Source organism: Scyliorhinus torazame, chromosome 4, assembly GCF_047496885.1.
Source record: "Scyliorhinus torazame isolate Kashiwa2021f chromosome 4, sScyTor2.1, whole genome shotgun sequence".
In the NCBI taxonomy this organism is placed as follows: Eukaryota; Metazoa; Chordata; class Chondrichthyes; order Carcharhiniformes; family Scyliorhinidae; genus Scyliorhinus; species Scyliorhinus torazame.
Window position 1 is genome coordinate 259,542,904 of NC_092710.1, and position 22,176 is coordinate 259,565,079.

General features: G+C 46.2%; 1 protein-coding gene across 8 annotated transcripts in view; it reads left to right on the forward strand.

Moving 5' to 3' along the window:
- Positions 1-22,176, forward strand: part of map7b (microtubule-associated protein 7b) — a 284,290-nt gene that overhangs the window by 52,012 nt on the left and 210,102 nt on the right. For 2 of the 8 annotated variants that reach the window (XM_072499670.1, XM_072499674.1), the window contains exon 1: positions 19,962-20,539. The exons of 2 other annotated variants lie outside the window; for them this stretch is intronic. In XM_072499670.1, coding sequence (XP_072355771.1) covers positions 20,410-20,539 — 130 coding nt within the window. In that variant the 5' untranslated portion in view covers positions 19,962-20,409. Of the gene's footprint in view, positions 1-19,958; positions 20,540-22,176 lie in introns of those variants that run through there. 4 more of the 8 variants (XM_072499673.1, XM_072499676.1, XR_011940761.1 and 1 more) reach the window with 3 other exon arrangements.

Sequence of the window (22,176 nt, forward strand, 5' to 3'; positions counted from 1 at the left end):
CTGATCACCGCCTTCAACGCCTCCCATACCACCCCCACCCGCACCTCCCCGTTGTCGTTGGCCTCCAAGAACCTTTCGATACAACCCCTCACCTTCCCACACAACACCTCGTCCGCCAGCAGTCTCACATCCAGCCGCCCCAACGGGCGTTGGTCCCTCTCCTCTCCCAGCTCCAGTTCCACCCAGTGCGGGGCATGGTCCGAAATGGCTACAGCCGAATACTCCGTCCCCTCCACCCTTGGGATGAGCGCCCTACTCAGAACAAAGAAATCTATCCGGGAGTAGGCTTTGTGTACATGGGAGAAGAAAGAAAATTCCCTGGCCTGCGGTCTTGCAAACCGCCATGGGTCCACTCCCCCCATCTGATCCATAAACCCCCTAAGTACCTTGGCCGCCGCCGGCCTCTTTCCAGTCCTTGATTTGGAGCGGTCCAGTGCTGGATCCAACACTGTATTGAAGTCCCCTCCCATTATCAGGCCTCCTATCTCCAGGTCCGGAATGCGCCCCAACATGTGCTTCATGAATCCTGCATCATCCCAGTTCGGGGCGTATACGTTTACCAACACCACCCATGTCCCTTGCAGCCTACTGCTCACCATTACATATCGCCCTCCATTGTCCGCTACAATAGTCTTGGCCTCAAATGACACCCGCTTTCCCACCAATATTGCCACCCCTCTATTCTTCGCTCCCAGTCCCGAGTGGAATACCTGTCCTACCCATCCCTTTCTTAACCTGACCTGGTCCGCTACCTTCAGATGTGTCTCTTGGAGCATGGCCACGTCCACCTTCAGTCCCTTTAAGTGCGCGAACACTCGAGCCCTCTTCACCGGCCCATTCAGGCCCCTCACATTCCACGTTATCAGCCGGATTGGAGGGGCTCTCACCCCCCCCCCCCCCCGCCCCGCCGACTAGCCATCTCCTTTTCTGGGCCAGTCCCGTGTCCACGCCTCCCTCACCCTCCAGTCCCCCAGAAGAGGGGGGACCCCCGTCCCGACCACCTCTTCTGTGTCCCATTCCCTTTCGGCCAGTGCAGCAGCAAACCTTTTCTTCCCCCCCCCCCCCCACCCCGCTAGACCCCTGTCTAGCTTTTTTGCTCCCCCCATGTCACTCCGTAAGTCAGCTGACGCCTGCTGACCTCGGCTTCCCCCGCCGTCCCATTGACCTTCCCGCGTGGGAGTCTCCCAATCCATATGCATTCCTTCGTTCCCCTTCCCGCCTTTCTTCCCACTCGCGGGAAAAAACCCCGCGCTTTCCAAAGCCCGCTCCGCCCCCTCTGGCGCAGCTCCTGTCGCGGCCTTGTCTCTCTCCCCCAGCCCATGTAACACTTCCTGCGCGTGATTGACCCCCTATATATAACAACCATCACACATCAAACCCCAAAACATCCCCCCCACCCTCACAAACCCTCAGTTAGAGTCCAACTTTTCGGCTTGTACAAAGGTCCACGCCTCAGGCGTTTCAAAGTAATAGTGTTGGCCCTTCTATGTGACCCACAGTCGCGCTGGCTGCAGCATTCCGAATTTCACTTCTTTCCGGTACAACGCCGCTTTGGCCCGGTTGAAACCCGCTCTCCGCTTTGCAACCTCCGTGCTCCAGTCCGGGTATATTCGGATCTCTGCATTGTCCCACTTACTGCTCCGCTCCTTCTTAGCCCATCTCAGGACCCACTCTCTGTCCATGAACCTCACCACCATCGCCCTTGGCGGCTCATTTGCCTGGGGCTTCTTCGCCAGCACCCGATGTGCCCCATCCAACTCCAGCGGCCTCGAAGGGGTCTTCGTGCCCATCATCGTCTCGAGCATCGTGCTCGCGTATGTCCCGGCATCAGCCCCCTCCACTCCCTCAGGGAGACCCAGGATTCGCAGATTCTTTCTCCTCGACCTGTTCTCCAGGTCTTCGAGTCTTCCCGCCCACCTCTTGTGTAGCGCCTCATTCTGCTCCACTCTCACCGCCAGGCCCACGAGCTCGTCCTCGTTCTGACTGACTCTTTTCTGTACCTCCTGGATCTTAGCTTCGTGATCCCGAGTCCTTCAATTGCCGAAAGCATAGGCGCCAACATCTCTTCGCGCATCTCCTCGCGCTGCTCCTCGAAGCAGCGCTTGATGAACTCCTGCAGCTCCCCTTTGTCCCTGGCCGCCGCCATTTTGTTTTCTTTCCCTCGCTTCTCCCGTTGCTCCAGTGCCGCTCCTTTGGCCGTTACACTTCTGGTCCGTTTCATAGAAGTTGGCAGTGTTTGCTTCACCAGTCTGCCCCAAAAGGTGTATGGAAACTCCTGAAAAAGGTCTGAGAGTCGGTTCCAGACGGGAGCTGCTGAATGCGCGACCTACTCCTCCATGGCCGCCACCAGAAGCCTCTTCCCCGCCTCTTCAATGGCCTTGGTAGATCCTTTCACAGTTGTTCCCTCTGCTGCTGGAATTCATAGAGTCAAGTCAGATTGCAGCTTTAAGCTTGTCCTTCCCCCGCCTGCATGCTGGAAGAGGCCTCTGTTTATTGCTGCAGCTCAAGCCAAATCCTTCACTGTTTCTGCCGGGTCTGGCAGCCAAAAGACACAACATTCCTGGGGGACACCGTCAGGGGAATGCTGCAGTCTTCTTCCCACACTGGGAAATGTCAAACAAATGCCGTGGGGGCCCTGTAAAAGAGCCCAAAAGTCCGTTCCAAGCGGGAGCTGCCGAATATGCGACCTAGCTCTGCATAGCCGCACCCGGAAGTCCCAAACGCTTTTTCAGTGTCCAGAGATACTATACCTCGGGCTCAGTGCTGTGGAGGGGAAAGAATGACGTTCAAAAGGCAAAGAATGTTAGCCAACATTTGTTGGCCTTTCACAAAGCCTGTTTGATCCTCTGATATTATGCCCAGGAGGCAGAGTGCCAAGACCATAGCCAGCAGCTTAACATCCATGTTTAAAAGTGAGACGTGGAGATGTCGGCGTTGGACTGGGGTGAGCACAGTAAGAAGTCTTACAACACCAGGTTAAAGTCCAACAGGTTTGTTTCAAATCACTAGCTTTCGGGGCACTGCTCCTCGGGTGAATTCACCTGAGGAAGGAGCAGTGCTCTGAAAGCTAGTGATTTGAAACAAACCTATTGGGCTTTAACCTGGTGTTGTAAAAGTGAGATGGTCGGTATGAACCACACTCAACTGGATTCTTATCCCTTTTGAGGAGTAATGAGATTGAGGCTTGAGTGATGATTGGAGGCAATGAACCCCGAGACAGTGAGTCATTGAACATTTCTTATATTAATGATATGAGCTGTTCCGAATTTCTTTTTATAAAACTTGACCAGGAAGCCATCAAGACCCGGGGCTTTGCCAGGTTGCAACAGCCCAATTCATTTTAAATGGGGAATCTCATTCATATCACTTGCTAATTTCAGCAGTCGGAATGTGCAAAGTGCCCAAGAAGCTAGCCATGCTTGATTTATCCACTGGAGGTTTTGACTTATACCGGTAGTAGGATCTAAAAACTGTGTTGAACTGGAGATTGGCAGAGACAAGGTTGTCACCCTTAATACATATCTTTGTAGTTGGCTAGACATCTGTTTTTGTGAAACAGAGCAAGGCCTGCAGCGCGGGTTCAATTCCCGTACAGGCTGACGTTATTCATGACGTTATTCACGTCTTCTCAACCTTGTCCCTTGCCTGAGGTGTGGTGATCCTCCGGTTAAATCATCACCAGTCAGTCTCACCCTCAAAGGAGTGAGCAGCCTGTGGTCATCAGGGAGATATCTTGAGGATCTCACGCGAGGCAGTTTGCTGCTTGGGTAGATGAGCCAGAAGACTGGCTGTATCCCCATGCTCATAGACAGTGTTGTAACTGACGCACAGCCTTACCAGTGGACACCAGTTCAAACCAGGTTTGTAACTTTTTCCTGTGCATCAGTAGCTCTGGATTTGGGGCAAGCAAGTATTGGTGGTCCACCTCTAGGATGGAGTCCACCAACCTCTGCTGCTCAGCTTCTCTGTTTTCAGAGTATGAGCCCTATATGAAATAATTTCTCCCCTAATGACAGCTTTGAGAGCCTCCCAATGTGTGGAGGGATAGATTGAGTCTAATTTGTTGAGTTTAATGAAATCCTCAGTGGAGGTAGACAAATGCTCACAAAAGTTCTTATCTGACAACAGAGTGGTATCTAGCCTCCAGGGTGGGCATACGATATGGTCGGACTTAACAGTAGATCAACAGAATGTGGGACATGATCAGAGATAACAATCGCTGAGTTCTCAGCTGCAACTACCAAAGGGATAAGAGCCCTCTCAAAAATAAAGTCAATGCGAGAGTATGCATGGTGGACAATCAAAACAAAAAGAAAGAATCTTTATCGTTCGGGTGCAGAAAGCGCAAAGGATCCACCCTCCTCTCCGTACCATAGAGGAGGACAAAACCTTGGCCATCCCAGATGGGACAAGAGATTTTGGTTCAGAACAATCCAATTTGGGGTCTAAGGCATAGTTAAGTTCGCCTCCTGGAATCATTCGGTGTGAATCAAGGTTCGGGAGAGAGTTCATAAGAGAATTAATAAAGTTTGTGTCATCCCAGTTCGGGGCATAGCCATTCGCCATGATTACTGGAGTGTTCACTGGGGAGCCACGCACATAGAAAATAGATGCAGGAGTAGGCCATTCGGCCCTTGGAGTCTGCATCACCATTCAATATGATCATGGCTGATCAAGCAAATTCAGTATCCCTCTCCCGCTTTCTCTCCATCCCAAAAGAGAAAATGCTGGAAAATCTCAGCAGGTCTGGCAGCATCTGTAGGGGGAGAAACGAGCTAATGTTTCAAGTCCAGGTGACTCTTTATCTCTATACTCATGATCTCTTTAGCCGCAAGAGCCATGCCCAGCTCCCTCTTGAATATATCCAACAAATTGGCCTCAACAGCTTTCTGTGGTGGAGAATTCCACAAGTTCACAACTCTTTGAGCGAAGTTCTGCCTTATCTCAGTCCTGAATGGCTTACCCCTTATTCTCAGCATGTGACCACTAGTTCTGGACGTCCCCAACATCGGGAGCATCTAGCCTATCAGTCCCATCAGGATTTTCATGTTTCTATGAGATCCCATCTCATTCTTCTGAACTCCATTGATTACAAGCCCAGTCGATCCAGTATTTCTTAATATGTCCGTCCTGCTAGCCCTGCTGAACACCCTCAATAGCAAGAATGTCCTTCCTCAAACGAGGAGACCAAAACTGCAAGGTGTGCCTCACCAAGGCCCTGTATAATTGCAGCAAGACATCCTTACTATATGCAATCCTTTCGCTACGAAGGCCAGCATGCCATTAGCTTTCTTCACCGCCTGTTGTACCTGCATGCTGACCTTCAGCGACTGTTCCACCATGACACCCTGGTCTCATTGCCTAAACTTTTCCTAAACTGCCACCATTCAGATAATCTTCATTTCTGTTTTGTGGGCAGCACGGTAGCCCAAGTGGATAGCACTGTGACTTCACAGCGCCAGGGTCCCAGGTTCGATTCCCCGCTGGGTCACTGTGCGGAGTTTGCACGTTCTCCCTGTGTCTGCGTGGGTTTCCTCCCACAGTCCAAAGATGTGCAGGTTAGGTGGATTGGCCATGCTAAATTGCCCTAAGTGACCAAAAAGGTTAGGAGGGGTTATTGGGTTACGGGGATAGGGTGGAAGTGAGGGCTTAAGTGGGTCGGTGCAGTCTCGATGGGCCAAATGGCCTCCTTCTGCACTGTATGTTCTATGTTGCCGCCAAAAGTGGATAAACTAGGGCAGCGCAGTGGCAGCACTGCAGTCTCTCGGCGCCGAGGTCCCAGGTTCGATCCCGGCTCTGGGTCACTGTCCGTGTGGAGTTTGCACATTCTCCCCGTGTTTGCGTGGGTTTTGCCCCCACCACCCAAAGATGTGCAGGATAGGTGGATTGAACATGATAAACTGCCCCTTAATTGGAAAAATGAATTGGGTACTCTAAATTTTTTTTTAAAGTGGATAAACTCACATTTACCCACATTATATTCCATTTGCCAAGTATTTGCCCATTAAGCCAGCCTATCCAAGTCACCCTGCAGCCTCTTTGCATCCTCCTCACAAGCACACGCTGCCACCCAGAGTAGTGTGGTCTGCAAATTTGGAGATATTGTTTGCAATTCCTTCATCCAAATCATTAATGCATTCTGTGAACAGCTGGGGTCCCAGCACTGAACCCTGCGGTACCCCACCAACACTGGCTGCCACTCTGGAAAGGATCCCGTTTATTTTGCTTCCTGTCTGCCAACCAGTTCGCTATCCATGTTAATACATTACCCCCAATACCATGAGCTTTAATTTTGCTCACTAATCTCTTGTGTTGGTTCTTGTCAAAAGCCTTTTGAAAGTCCAGATACACAGCATCCACTGGTTCACCCTTCCCCACCAAGTGGATTTGCTGAAAGAAAACAACATCAGAGTTTAGGTTCTTGAGATGGGTAAAAGCCCTTGACTGCTTTACTCGACCATTCAGACCCCGAACACTCCAGGTAACCAAACAAATTGGAGGTCTCTCACTGCTCCTCAGCCTGGAGTCAGCAATTTCCAAAGAGAAATACCAAACAAGCGATCTTGGAAAGATGGTGACGAGATCCACCCAAGCTGGCCACCAAGCCAAGTCAGATGACTTGACAAAAAAGGACTCGCAAGCACCATCAGCAAACTAAAATTAAAACTCCTCCCCTCCCCTTCCCATCTCAAATACGCCTTTTGTAACATTTAAAAATAATACCCTATCCTAAAACCCACAGTTTTCAAAGCACAACTAATTATACATTCTAAGCTCATTTTCACACACTATTTGTGAAGAATTGCATCCAACCCACTATCACTGCTTCTGTTAGCGGACTCCATGATTAGCAAGGAGAATCCCCACTAGAAAATATAATGAAACCTTGTCTAATTTAAAATGCCACAATGGTAACCAATTATCAAACCCAACAGCAATGATGAAAAACATGACAGAACTATAAACTAAAACCAACAAACCCGAACACAAAAAACATGAAACGCCTGATCACAGGATGATAAATAGAATAAACATGTTTTTATAACCTGCCTGGATCCTATTGGCTGGGGACAATTGGTTACACATGACACTTGAGAAATATGAACTCCCCCAATGAGGGGGGGGACGGGGCAATCGGTAAACTTTCAGCTGTATAAATAGTGTCGCAGCCAGTGTGGTACTGGCTAGAGAGAGAGAGAGAGAAAGAGAACCAGTAGTGAACTACTGGTGCTGTGTAAATATTGTTGTAAATAAAAGTTTGACTCTACAAACCTATGCTGGACTCTTCATGGCCCTCACAAAACATGTACTAATTAGTCCCCAAATTAAGTGTTCGAACAAAACCTTCTTTGGTGATCAGAAAGGCGGTCTTTCCCCCCCAACAGTCACTCGAAGGCGAGCCGGGAAAACCATTCCGAACCTGACTCATTTTTAATTTTTTTTTTACATAAGATGGCTTTTTACTTTGTTGAAGGCAGCTCTTCTTTTTGTCAGCTCTGATAAAGCCTGATGGAGTGGCCCTCCCACTTAATATCACAATGCTCTCTATTCCAATGAAGGACTAGTTTTTTTTCCTTAAAGCTCTGTGTGGTAGTCACCACTGATGTGTATATATAGGATGTTGATATAGGTGCTTTACGGTAAGGCCCCTGTACTACAGGTACGGGGGTAGATCCCTGCTGGTTCCGCCCAGTAGGCGGAGTATAAATAGGTGTGCTCCCAGTACAGCAGCCATTTCCTCAGCTGCTGTAGGAGGCCACACATCTCCGTGTAATAAAGCCTCGCTTACATCCTACTCTCGTCTTTGTGTAATTGATTGTGCATCACTCTGAAAACATACATTGAGCGCACGAGGTAGTTCTCCAGATCGGGTCTTTGGTTGCAGAGAGCAATGAGCCCGGCCTAACCACCATCTTACATACCTGAAAAGTAATAAGTAGGGGTGCGGCCGGCCCTCCGGCAATCCTACGGTGGAACAGTGGTTAGAACTGTTGTTTTACAGCACCAGGGTCCCAGGTTCGGGTCCCGGCTTGGGTCACTGTGTGCGGAGTCGCACATTCCTGCGTCTGCGTGGGTTTCCTCTGGGTGCGCCGATTTCCTCCCACAAGTCCCGAAAGACATGCTGTTAGGTAATTTGGACATTCTGAATTCTCCCTCCGTGTACTTGAACAGGCGCCGTAATGTGGCGACTAGGGGCTTTTCACAGTAACTTCATTGCAGTGTTAATGTTAAGCCTACTTGTGACACTAATAATGATTATATTATGCAAAAGTTCTGCGTGCTGGATCTATTTTCCAGATCACTTATTTTCACCTTCAATATTTTGTTACTCTCTACCACTGAAGTATGATCAGCTTCTAGAGCTGTGATCCGATCACTGTGGTCTGTTACTGCCGCCTCGATGCCTTTAAGTGTGGCGCCATGTGCCTCGATGGTCTTATTCATTAAAAAACAAATTTGAGTGAATGTAGGCCAGAGCCTCCTCAATCGATCTTTCCAGATCCACCACCAGATTTTGACGGTGTTTCTCTCATTCATTCGGCGTGATGCGAATAAGAACGTCGGCCGTTAGTGGCTTGTTCAGTAAAGGAAAAGGAGAGCCTGCCCCAACATCTTATTGCTCAAAGAATCCTGCAAGGCCTCTGAAGACAGGTTCCAGTCCAAATCCTTTTTATTTTTATTTCTCCTGGGCATCCTTGTAAGGTAGGTGCTCTATTCTGTCGAATTGTCGGGTTTTAAAAATTCAAACTGTTAGTAGTGCTGGAAAAGTCAGTTTTCTATTGAGAGCCTCCACATGTGTGTCCTCTCTCTGCATTGCGTCACCAGAAGTGCCTTTTTTGAAAATTAATACATTCAGTGTGTGCGTCACTGGTTCTTATTCCTCATCCCTAACTGCCCTTGAATTGAGTGGCTTGCTAGGCCATTTCCAAAGTCAGTTCAGAGTCAATCTGGAGTCGCAGCTAGATTTCCTTCCCAAAATTACACTAGTGAAGTGATGGGCTTTTAAGACAATGGTTTCATGGTCACCATGAGACATTTTATTCCAGCTTTTATTGGATTCAAGTTTCACGATCTGCCATGGTGGCATTTGAACCCGGAGTACCCAGAGCATTATCCTGTATCTCTGGACTACTTTTGCAATGACAATACCACTCTGCCACTGCCTCCCATTTACCCTTCTTTTCAATTATCCTTCTTTAGCCCAATCCCTATGATGCCAGTGGGCAGATCTGAAGGATATAGGATTGCCATTCGTTTTCTTAGCTCCACTCATACTACAAAATGCAGCTGAGAATATTGCCCATACCAGTTGTGAACAGCATTTTGTATTTCCTTTTGAACCAATACTGTAACTTCATATGTACACTTGCTATTATTACTCAAGGCACCAAAGGCATTGCCCCCTCTTTAGTTGCATCTGATGTTCCCCCTGAGCTGCACCATGCAGCATTTGTGAGGCTGCTATGTAGGCCACTTGCAGTATCTTATACCAGAGAGCTTGTGTGTGCAAAATTTAAGGATACTGTACAATGAAATACAGGCTGCACACACCAAAATTTAAGGATGTCATCCTTCTCTTCCTCTATTCACCTTACCCCTAGCCCAAACAAACAAAACAAGAATAGATTTTTAAAAATTTAAGTGTCTGACAAGATCTTTGACCAAGGGAAAGACTGTAGTTATTGGTATAGTGTTTGTGTTACTTTTTAAGTGTGGCTATATTTCAGTGAAATTTCCACTGGTGAAATTGGTTGCTGTTAAATACATTTTTTATGCCTGATCTGACAGAATGGAATTCAAAGCAATACAGTAGTTTATTTATAAACTGCTTTTATGAAAATAATTTCAGAACTGAGAAAAATATCAAGGTCTAACCTGGAGCTGCCCAGCAGCTGTAACTTATTTTGTTACAATGAACTAGGTTGACAATGGTTGATGAATTTCCTTTTGATTATAAACTTCATAATTTCAGCTTGAAGTGTTTGTGGTTTTGAAGTCTGAATGTAAAAGAGATCTGAACACACAACTATAATAACCCATGAATGCACTACTAAGGGAATAAATAATGTTTTGCCTTTTGTGTGAAATCTGAAATTTAACAAGGATCCAATAACCCTATTAAAGAAGAGTAGGTGGTGTTCTTTGTTTCCCTGCCTAACCTTTTCCTTCAGCCAACACCACACAAAACAAGTCAACTGGTCATTGATATTTGTATGGTACAAATTAGTTGCCATTTTTGCCGTAACTATTTTCCACAAAAGTAGTTCATTTCCTGGAAAATGCTTGGGGTGTTTGGAGGGCACCACCAAAATGCAGGTACTTTTTTCAGATTGGTTGCCACTTTCATTACGTTAAGAAACTGAATGCACATCAGCATAATGCAAAGACGAAGCTCCTCCTGCAAGATTTAGACCAGATTTAGGAGGATTTGACCTGTCCTAAATCTTTAGTAGATCCTCTGTTAGGAAATCTTTATAACTGCTTAGTTCTTCAAGTCAAATGCACTTCAATTTTGATTTGTTTTTAGCAAGTTGCTATTTTGCTATGGTCTGGACATTTATAAAAAAAATACATTGTAATATTTTGGGAAATAACTGCTTTTATTCTCTGCTGTCTTTTGTAAAGATCTTAAATGGGATGAAGCTCTTAATCATTGCAGTGAGGAAGCACGTTCTGCGTCACACCTTTTGTCATGGAATACATATTCATGTGAATAAATATTTTGAAACTCAGAAGTCACCTGGACTGTCTGCTTAGAATTGGCATTGCGTAAAAAATTGGAAGCACAGGAAGGGGATTTATGCATTATCACTAGTACTATGTCAAATGGATATTTAAGATGGGCTTGAGTGAGAACTTGAATGGAGAAGGAAATTAAAGGGTACAGAATAGAGCAGTTTAATGGAATTGGAAAGCCTAATCTCACTGTAAAGATGATTTTCATTTCTTTCCAGGATATGGGTGTTGCTAGGCCAGCATTTTGTTGCCTGTCTCGGGGAGGCAGTGGCCTAATGGTATTGTCATTGAACTAGTAATCCAGGCACCCAGGGTAATGCCCTGGAGACCCTGGTTTGAATCCCACCACAGCAGATGGGGAAATTTGAATTCAATAAAAAAAAATCTGGAATTAATAGAAACGATTGGCGTTAAAAATCCATCTGGTTCGCGAATGTCCTTTAGGGAAGGAAATGTGTCATCCTTACCTGGTCTGGCCTACATGTGACTCCATACCCACAGCAATGTGGTTGACTCTTAAAATGCCACTCGGTTTCAGGGCAATTAAGGACGGGCAACAAATGCTGGCCGTACCTGCACGCTGACATCCCAAGAACGAATAAAGAAAAAAAAATTACCCACGAGAAGGTGGTGGTGAGCTGCTGCAGTTCATGTAAAAAAAAAATAAAAAAAATTAATGCATGCAATGTGGGTGTCGCCGGCTAAGTTGGTGTTTATTGCCCATCTGTAATTGCTCTTGAGAAGATGATAGTGGGCTGCCTCTTGAACCGCTGCAATCCATGCAGTGCTCCAGGATTTTGACCAAGTAACAATGAAGGCACAGTGATACAGGATGAAGATGGTGAGCTGCCTCTTGAACCACTGCCGTCCACGTAGTGTAGGTATATGCACAATGCTAATAGGGAAATGGTGGACGGCCTTTGGGAAGTCAAGAGGTGAGATACTGCGGAATTCCCAGACTGTGACCTGCTCTTGTAGCTGCAGCATTTATATGGCTGGTCCATTCAGTTTTTGGTCAATGGTGGCCCCAGAATTTTGATAGTGGGGAATTTAATGATGGTAAGACGCTGTTGGTTGGAGATGGATATTTTGTGACTCCTGTGTGGCATGAATGTTACTTGCTACTTATCAGCCCAAACCTGAATGTTGTCCAGGTCTTGCTGCATATAGATAAGGGCACTTCTGAGGAGTTGTGAATAGTATTGAACATTGTGTACTTGTCAGCGAGCATCTCCACTTCTGACACTCTGGTGGATGATGAATTAAAAGCCCATCTCCTAAGACTGGATTTTAAAGAAAACGTTGAGGGAAAAAAAATCCTCAGTGAAATATTGAAGTTCATCAAGGTTGCTTCTCAAAATTTTGAACCATTTGAAATTTATTGAGATGAGGGATACTTTGGTATGTTTTACCAGTGATTCAATTAGCATCAATGTAACTGATTGGATAACTTTTTAAAAATAAATTTAGAGTATTCATTTTTTCCAATTAAGGGGCAATTTAACGTGGCCAATCTACCAAACCGGCACGTCTTTGAGTTGTGGGAGCGAAACCCACACAGACACGGGGAGAATGTGTAAACTCCACACGGACAGTGACCCAGAGCCGGGATTGAACCTGGGACCTCGGCGCCATGAGGCAGCAGTGCTATCCACTGCGCCACCGTGATGCCCTCTGATTGGATAACTTGACTGAAACAATCTTCATGCACATTTTTCCAAAGTATATAGAACATTTAATTATTGCAATGATATCAGGTGACCTATGAAACAAAATTGTTTGAATTAAGGGTGTAATTACTTGTGATTAATCAAGTTGCGGATCTTGAAGTTAGCTTGTAGTAATTCTGCTTCTGAACTGTTATATTATAGTATTCGTAAAGAGAACTATACTGCTATGCACACACCTATCCAGAATGCCACATTACTCAGTACTGTATTGCAGTCAGGTCTGAGCAACATGTATTCATGCATGTTGTGGAAAGCCCAATCAGTATGGAAAAATGTACAGAACAAAGAAAGGAGATGATAAACAGGTTACTAGAGGCAGCGCAACAGGGTTCATGAGAAGGAAAAGAAACTAAACATCCATACCTTGGAAGCTGTCTGAATATGAGAATACAGTAAACCTAGAAACAATGCAACTGCATTGGCTAGATTCAGAAGTTCCCTAAGAAACAAAATTCACACTACCATTCAGGTCAGGAAGCGGGTGAGAAGAAACTCGCAACCATAAATCTGAAGTTTGATACCGGAACACAGAGTAATATCAACTTGCTCAGACTGTGCCAGAAGGTCCTTCTGAAAATTTGAGAGCGAGCGGATACCCAAAGAAAGATGCTCTGAAATCAAACAATGGGATGCTGTCAGCATATGGGGCACCTGAGATTCAACTGGAAAGTCCCAAATACGATGTACACAAAGGTTGGCAATGGCATCTCTCCTGATGGCCCCAGGGAAGTACACGGAGTCCAGCGGTGGTGGCCACATTGAAGATCTGGAGGCAGTTTAGACAGCATTTTAAGTTGGGAGCTGGATCGGTGTGGAGAGTGTTGATCAGGTGGAATCATGGGTACGAGCCGGGTCAGATGGGTGCAAGGTTTCGGGGATGGGAAGGGAAGGGGATTAAGAAAATGAAGGATTTGTTTCTGGGAGGGTGATTTGCGAGTTTGCAGGAGTTGGGCGAGAAGTTTGGGCTGGTGCGGGGCGAAAGATTTAGATATATGCAGGTGTGGCACTCTCTGAGGAGGGCCTTTCTGACCCCGATAGCGCCTACCTCCTCGCGATTGGAGGCAGTGCTATCAGTGAGGGGTTTGGAGAGCAGGGCTGTCTCAGCATTTTATGGGAGGATCTTGGAGGAGGATGGGGTGTCCATGCAGGGTGGTAAGGTGAAGTGGGAGGAGGAGTTAGGAGTGGTGCTGGAGGAGGTTCTGTGGTCCGAGGTGCTGCAGAGGGTTTTTGCCTCAACTTCCTCAATTGGGGCTTATGCAGCTGAAGATAGTGTACAAAGAAAAGTACAGCACAGGAACAGGCCCTTCGGCCCTCCAAGCCTGTGCTGACTATGCTGCCCGTCTAAACTAAAATCTTCTACACTTCCGGGGTCCATATCCCTCTATTCCCATCCTATTCATGTATTTGTCAAGATGCCCCTTAAATGTCACTATCGTCCCTGCATCCACCACCTCCTCCGGCAGCGAGTTCCAGGCACCCACTACCCTCTGTGTAAAAAAACTTGCCTCGTACATCTCCTCTAAACCTTGCCCCTCGCACCTTAAACCTATGCCCCCTAGTAATTGACCCCTCTACCCTGGGAAAAAGCCTCTGACTATCCACAGTCTATGCCCCTCATAATTTTGTAGACCTCTATCAGGTCGCCCCTCAACCTCGTCGTTCCAGTGAGAACAAACCGAGTTTATTCAACCTCTCCTTATTGCTAATGCCCTCCATACCAGGCAACATCCTGGTAAATCTCTTCTGCACCCTCTCTAAAGCCACCACATCCTTCTGGTAGTGTGGCGACCAGAATTGAACACTATACTCCAAGTGTGGCCTAACTAAGGTTCTATACAGCTGCAACATGACTTGCCAATTCTTATACTCAATGCCCCGGCCAATGAAGGCAAGCATGCCGTATGCCTTCTTGACTACCTTCTCCACCTGTGTTGCCCCTTTCAGTGACCTGTGGACCTGTACACCTTGATCTCTCTGACTGTCAATACTCTGGAGGGTTGTGCCATTCAGTGTATATTCCCTATCTGCATTAGACCTTCCAAAATGCATTACCTCACATTTGTCCGGATTAAACTCCATCTGCCATCTCTCCGCCCAAGTCTCCAAACGATCTAAATCCTGCTGTATCCTCTGACAGTCCTCATCGCTATCCCTAATTCCACCAATCTTTGTGTCGTCTGCAAATTTACTAATCAGACCAGTTACATTTTCCTCCAAATCATTTATATATACTACGAACAGCAAAGGTCCCAGCACTGATCCCTGTGGAACACCACTAGTCACAGCCCTCCAATCATAAAAACACCCTTCCATTGCTACTCTCGGCCTTCTATGACCTAGCCAGTTCTGCATCCATCTTGCCAGCTCACCCCTGATCCTGTGTGACTTCACCTTTTGTACCAGTCTACCATGAGGGACCTTGTCAAAGGCCTTACTGAAGTCCATATAGACAACATTCACTGCCCTATCTGCACCAATCATCTTTGTGACATCGTTGAAAAACTCTATCAAGTTAGTGAGACACGACCTCCCCTTCACAAAACCGCGCTGCCTCTCGCTAATACGTCCATTTGCTTCCAAATGGGAGTAGATCCTGACTCGAAGAATTCTCTCCAGTAATTTCCCCACCACTGACGTAAGGCTCATTGGCCTGTAGTTCCCTGGATTATCTTTGCCACCCTTCTTAAACAAAGGAACAGCATTGGCTATTCTCCAGTCCTCCGGGACATCACCAGAAGACAGTGAGGATCCAAAGATTTTTGTCAAGGCCTCAGCAATTTCCTCTCTAGCCTCCTTCAGTATTCTGGGTAGATCCCATCAGGCCCTGGGGACTTATGTACCTTAATATTTTTCAAGACCCCCAACACCTCATCTTTTTGGATCTTGTTGCTCGTTGCTGTTGTCTCTTAATTTGGCTCTGTTTAATTACGTTTGCTCAAGAGTCGCCAGCTATCTTTCGATACCGCCACAAGGTTCAAAATACTGATCAAAGACTCGATACACGAGTTAATAAGTTCAAAATGCTAATTTATTTACACACAGTCAAATCTACTCGTGCATAAACCTCTACAACCTAAACTATCACTATTATTAAAAGCCTATACTTAGCTTTGGGTGCCACTCAGTCAGAGGAACAATGGCCATTGCTCGGTTCTGAGGCTGCTGGGTTGAGCTGTTTATACGGTAGCAACTAGGAGCGTCTATCTCGTAGTGTGCGTTGACTTGGAACTTATTTGGTCTGGGGCAGCTTTGGTGGGTCTCTCCTTGCTGAGAACCAAGGCCAAGAGAGAGATTCTCTCTTGGGGAATCCTTTTTATACCCAAAAGGGCTTCGCGCGCTTTTGGGCGGGCCTTGAACTTGGCCCCAATTAATTGGACTGTTTCCCAATCGTCCTTAGCGATTTTCCTCCAATAGAGGGGTGGGTTCCCTGGTTGCTGGGCGTGTCCTAGGTGGCTGTTGGTCTGCTTTGTTTTAGTGTCCTCTTGCGCCAGGGTGTCTGTCTTAGCATTGTTTACCTAAATGTTGCCTTTTGTTCCCGAGGATGGCTCATTAGTATGTAGATGGTTCTGCAGTACCGGTCCTGTCTTGAGAGCTACAGCTCTAATCAACAGACAGACCTTGCACCTGCTTGCTTTTTTTGGTATTGTCCAATTTTCCCTGCATTCTTTGCAAGTGTCCATTTTGTAATCTGGACGTGGCCATCCCAGATGGCTACACTCCCTCCTTGTGATCCTCAACGCGAAGCGTGAAGGATCACATTACTGTGTTGTCTTCGTTCTCTGACCAAACGGGGCACTCATAATCAGGCTCTACTCTGCCCTATCCTATGAAACACAATTTTACCTAAATCGTTTTAAATGCATACATTATTATAAAACTCTATGGGGCGCTATGACATTAATGCATACATTACAGAAAAATAAAAAAGCTGGAACCTCTAACTACCCTCAATAAACTATCCTCATCCAAACAATCAAAAATAATCTACAACATTTTCAATGTACAAAATAGCAGCACACAAATTTCTCAGGCCTGGCAGTCAGACACAGAGATTTGCATTTCTTTATTTAACGGAATACATGTAAAGAGAAAACAGATGCACTTTAATTCATGTCAAGGGGTTCGGGGGTTTGGTGAAATCTGAAAATAGGGGACCGAAACCTGTATACTGAGGTGCTAGAGCGGTAGGCTCTCTTTTGCCAGTTCCTGACTCTTAAGTGTCTGCACGACACTGCACCGTATCGCCAGTAGTAAGAGGGCTTCTACTATATATGATAGCGAGTATCAGGTGATAAACTTATCACACCAGGTCGGGGCATTATTAGCTGTCGCGGGGCTAGCTATCTTGGGGTTCTGTGTATTGCAGGGGCGGGAATCATTCACGGCTTGTGTGGTAGGGGTCAGGGGGGTAGCGCCGCGCGCAACTGAAGGGATCCCGCTAAGATCCAGGTGAACAAGATGGAGGTCGTCTTCATCTTTCCGTCCTTCTGTCTTCTTCTTTGTCTTCCTCTAGGGTTCCTGAGGTTCCGGAGTTCTGTGAACACAAGCATAATATCTGTTATTATCTTGCTTAAGATCTCGTATGTCTGTCCTTTGTGGCCAATTTCCCTTTATAATTGGTCACCATCTGTGACTCCCTCATATTTTTAAAAACCAAATATTTGGGACAAGACATCCAAGAAAATTACTGACCTAGTGCTAGCTGTCTCGCAGCCTGTGCGATCTACCATCCTAGTGTTTTAGGATGTAAATAGCATACGGAGCAACCTAAGGGTTGCCAAAAACAAACAAAAGAATTTCAAACCGAAGCGCGGCGATTAAGAAATGGGTGGAATCCCCGGGTAGGACGGTGATCAATGCCGTTTGTGCTCTACCCGAGTGTAGCTGACCAGAGGGGGGTCCTCAGGCAAGGTGGGGACCAGTGCCGTTTCTCCACTGCCTGAGCAACCGGCAAGAACGGGTAAGAATGTGGTCGTTGTGGGGGCTGCCTTGTTGTCTGCTGACAAACTTGTACCTCTAAATTGGTTTCTGTTGACAAACTAGTTCCTCTGAACCGTTGTCTGGGGACAAACGTGTTCCATTAACTGCCAGGGGGCGTTAAAGGAGTGGTGACGTGGGGCTGTGAAAAAGTTTCAAGTTTACAAACAACACTTAACATTAACACTAACCAACAAACATACAACAAACATGGTGCAGGTTCCATCAGAAAGGACATCGTAAATCACATTTGGACTGGGGTGTAACTAGCATATGGAGACAGTGTAGTGCGACCGAAGAAGAGAGGAAGGCGGAGCGAAACAAAAATGAAGTGGCATTGCTGAGGTATCGCTGCCATGAGATGTGGTGGGTTAGTGCTCACAGTTTGCATGGGGCAGCTGGGACCTTGTAGCTGCTGTGGGTGGGTGTTCTCTTTCATATCTGGGGGCGAGTCTAGCTGGTGGTGGGGGTCTCCTGCAATCTCGGGCAAAGTGTCCTGGCTGCCACAGTTGTAACATGACCTCTAGGGCACATAAGGTGGAGCAGGCTCTCTGGTGCATTGTTCCCTTGGGTATGGTTCTCTGGGTGGGGGGGTCGGGGCTGTTGGTGGCGTTGCTGGTTCGGGGGGCATGGTGGGCTGGTTCCGTTGCTGTTTCAGGGGGGCTCGACATTCTCGTGCGCAATGTCCTGACTGTCCGCAATTGTAGCACTCGTGGGATTTAGGCTGCTGTGGGCTGTTTCTTCCCTCGTTTACCCATGCGGGGTTCTGGTGCGTCCTAACTGGATGCATGTCTGCCTGCTCTTCCTCTGCTTTAACAAATGCGGTTTTGCCTTGGACGGATTGTTCCCAAAAGCAGGACAATCTTTTCAAAACCCATTTCTCGTTGTGGGCCTCGTTTGAGGGGGGTGGCGAGTGATGGGTTCTACAATTGCCCCTTGATGTCCAAGGATATGTAGTTTGGGTGGGATTATGGGGATAGGACAGGTGAGTGGGCCTAGATAGGGTGCTCTTTCAGAGGGTCGGTGCAGACTCGAAGGGCCAAATGGCCTCCTTCTGCGCTAAGGAATTCGATGGAGATGAAGGTGGTCACACTGAGGATCACCTACTGATCTAAATGAAAAGAAAGGTTTGCTACAAATAATAAGACCGTTGCTTTGAGGACTTTGGGTTGGCTTCTCTGGTCTACCAGCCCCATGTTTCCCAGCGGCGTGCCATCCGCTGGCGGCGGGAATCTTTGCTCCCGCCGCTTGTCAATGGGATTTCCCATTGAAGCCAACCCACACAGCCGGGAGTGTAATGCTGGCGGGAGAAGTGAATTGCAAAAGCCGGGGACTGCCAGCCTATGAGTATTGCATCACTGTGGCTCTAGGTGCAGCAGAGGGCTCAGCCTCTGAGGCACCCCAGAAGAGGAAGAGGAAGAAAGAACTAATCATATGGATAACAGGGAAACCACATCCAACCCAAACTCCATGCCTCTTGCCTCGAACACCAGGGGGACCCCCACAACTGCTGTTCCGTCTGGTCCCAGTTTGTGGAGACCAGAATTGAACGGCGCTCGCCCAAGATCTCCAAGGTGGAGGGGGTTAGATCCCACATCTTGGTTAGAACTCGGGAATGCATGTTGGAGTGAGACTCGCTGCCTCACTCTTGTATGTAGATTTGCCAGTTGTGATCCCGCCCACATTGAGCGGGAATCACATCACAACGTCTCGCGAGATCACAGATCTTCGGAGGTGGGACGATCCGGGTAGCTCCCAGTAGAGTGTCCTGGCATCTACCACCACGCCGTACTGCTTTTCGGGCGGAACACGGCCGGTAAATCGCACCTCAGAAGTTTTGTTTACACAAGTGTACAATATTGCAGGCCTTGGAAACTGGAGCTACAGAAAGTGTAAGTATATTAAACATACTAACTGGTTATATTTACCACAAAAGTATGTGGAAATAACTAGAATAATACAAATTTTATCATTTTTGACATGCAGCTAAAAGCTCCACTGTACAATGCTGTTGGCATCATGCTAATGCCATTGTACAGTTTTAACCCTGTGTCACATTTTAACATTTCACAGTAGAGATACCCTGTTTCAGAAAGCATTTGTGTGTATTGGGAGCTTGATATTTTACCTGCTTTTGTTAAATTTGTGCAAAATATTTAAGTAACAGCTAATTTTAGAATGACCCGAAATAAATAGTAGGCATAATGCATTTAATTTCAAACACTGTTACTATTCTTATGTCTGAGCTAAAATGATGAACAATATTGCACCTTAGCTGAACAGTGCTATTTTAAAATATTATTTCTGCGGGATTCTGTAGGCAGCATTAACACAATGAGCAGCTGGCTTGTATCCAGAGCCTTCAGTGTTTTTTAGGACTCTGTCTCTGTCCAGCGTCAGCTGCTTATGCAAGCATTATTCCATCCTGTACCAACCACGACTGAGGGAAAAGGCAGTGCTATTATTTTGATGGTGCTAGTTCCTGAATCGGCTGAAAGCTGCAAGTGATGTAGGAGTAGTCCAGCATACTGTGACATCCAGCTGAAGAGACATTTATAGCCTCGTTGCATTTGTGTATGTCACTGTTGTTGTGGCAACCATTTTAATAGGTGGGTTCTTTATTTTCTTATGGGTTTTTTGTGCAACAATTTTTTCTGTTGCAAAGCTTAAGTGCTTCTGCAGGAAGGAGAAAGGCGTGCACCAGGATCTAATTGTGAACATTTGCTGCAGGTCGAAAGAGCTAACCCTGCTAAAGCGATGTTTAATTAGGACATGGAAGATGGGGTGCTGTCGGTCCCCAAATACTAACAGATGTTAGTATTTGTCAGCTGTTAAACATTTGCCGAAAAGGAATCTATTCTAAATGCACAGAAGAACTGAGGTTTGTGGTGGTTTTAAAATCCACTCCACTAGGCTGCTGGATCAGTGGCAATAGTGGCTCACTGGCAAAGACAGTCATAGCAGCATGCCTGGCTCGACCAATGCCGGCAAACAGAGGTTGAAAAAGACTAGTGCAAGGTCGAAGCTTCATGCTTTATTCACTATTAATGAAGAAGATGAACTCAACAAAGCTAGAAATTCCGGAAGGCCTAAAGGTATGTGTCAAATTACTGGACTCGGTACTGTAAACTATCTTGCAAACTGATGTAGATGATCTCTCAAGTGCATGATTCATTGTCATTGTGAGTTAATGTGTGTTATTTTGCAAATTTTTCTTCAAATTAGTTTTATGATTTGCCCTAGTGCTACTTTACAGGATTTAAACATGAAGGTGGTTTTCTAAATGAACAGTAGACTGCAAATACGAAACAGTTACATAATATTTGAAAAATATTGAACAAAATATCGTGAACATTCCAAAAGTGGGGTGTTTATGTCTTTATTTGGAGGAAGTTAATAATATATTTTGTGGGACTGGTCATATTACATTTTCATTCTAGTAAACCCTACCATTCTGAACCTCGGTTGGCTAGCCTTGAACAATTCTGTTTTTCCTTAGCAGCAGTGCCGTTCAGTGATAGCACTGACTGTAATGGCTCCATACAATATAATTGGTGCTTTGATCGACCCAGAGCTGCAAATTGCAGTATATTGTTGTTTTTGTGTAGAAATATAACAGCATCAGATGAGCACTGTAGAAGATCCTGCTTTTCTATTATGACCTTCACTCTCACCCATGATTATGTTGTTAAAACGTGACGCTTTATTTGCTGGGCCACATACCTTCCTCTGTTTATCAATGTTTTCTGTCTATGTTAGATATGATTGTAAAATAATGTACCACCTATTGTAGAAAAAAACCAAGTCGAATTATACTCTTTGGTGTTCTTTTCAGAAAATTTAATTTCCAAAAAATTCAATATTTTACTAATTAATTTAACGAAACCTGTTGTTTGGTACTTTGGACTGGTCCTGCCATTGCATTTGGATAGATTTCTGTCCTTTGTTATTGGATTCCATCTGAACATAATTATTGGTTGTGGTTTGCCCCGGGAAGGAGCAGCCCCGGTTTGGGGGGGGGGGGGGGGGGGGTCCGACGTGCCTGCCACAAGGGTACTTTACCTGAATGCTCGTAGTATTCGGAATGCTCGTAGTATTCGGAATAAGGTAAATTAGTTGATGGCGCAAATCATCGTGAATGAAATGAAAATCGCTTATTGTCACAAGTAGGCTTCAAATGAAGTTACTGTGAAAAGCCCCTAGTCACCACATTCCGGCGCCTGTTCGGGGAGGCTGGTACGGGAATTGAACCGTGCTGCTGGCGTGCCTTGGTCTGCTTTAAAAGCCAGCGATTTAGCCCAGTGTGCTAAACCAGCCTCTATGACTATGATTTAGTGGCCATTACTGGTTAAAGAATGGTAACGACTTGGAGTTAAATATCCAAGGGTATCAAGCTATTCGGAAGTACATAGTGGATGGTAAGGGAGGTGGTGTAGCTCTTATTTAAGGATGACGTCCGGGCAGTAGTGAGGGATGACATTGGTGCTATGGAGGATAAGGTTGAATCCATTTGGGTGGAAATTAGGAATAGTAAGGTGAAAAAGTCACTGATAGGAGTAGTCTATAGGCCTCCAAATAGTAACATTACAGTGGGGCGGGCAATAAACAAAGAAATAACTGATGCATGTAGAAATGGTACAGCAGTTATCATGGGGGGTTTTAATCTACATTTGGTTGGTTTACCCAGGTCAGTCAAGACAACCTTGAGGTGGAGTTTATAGAATGTATCCGC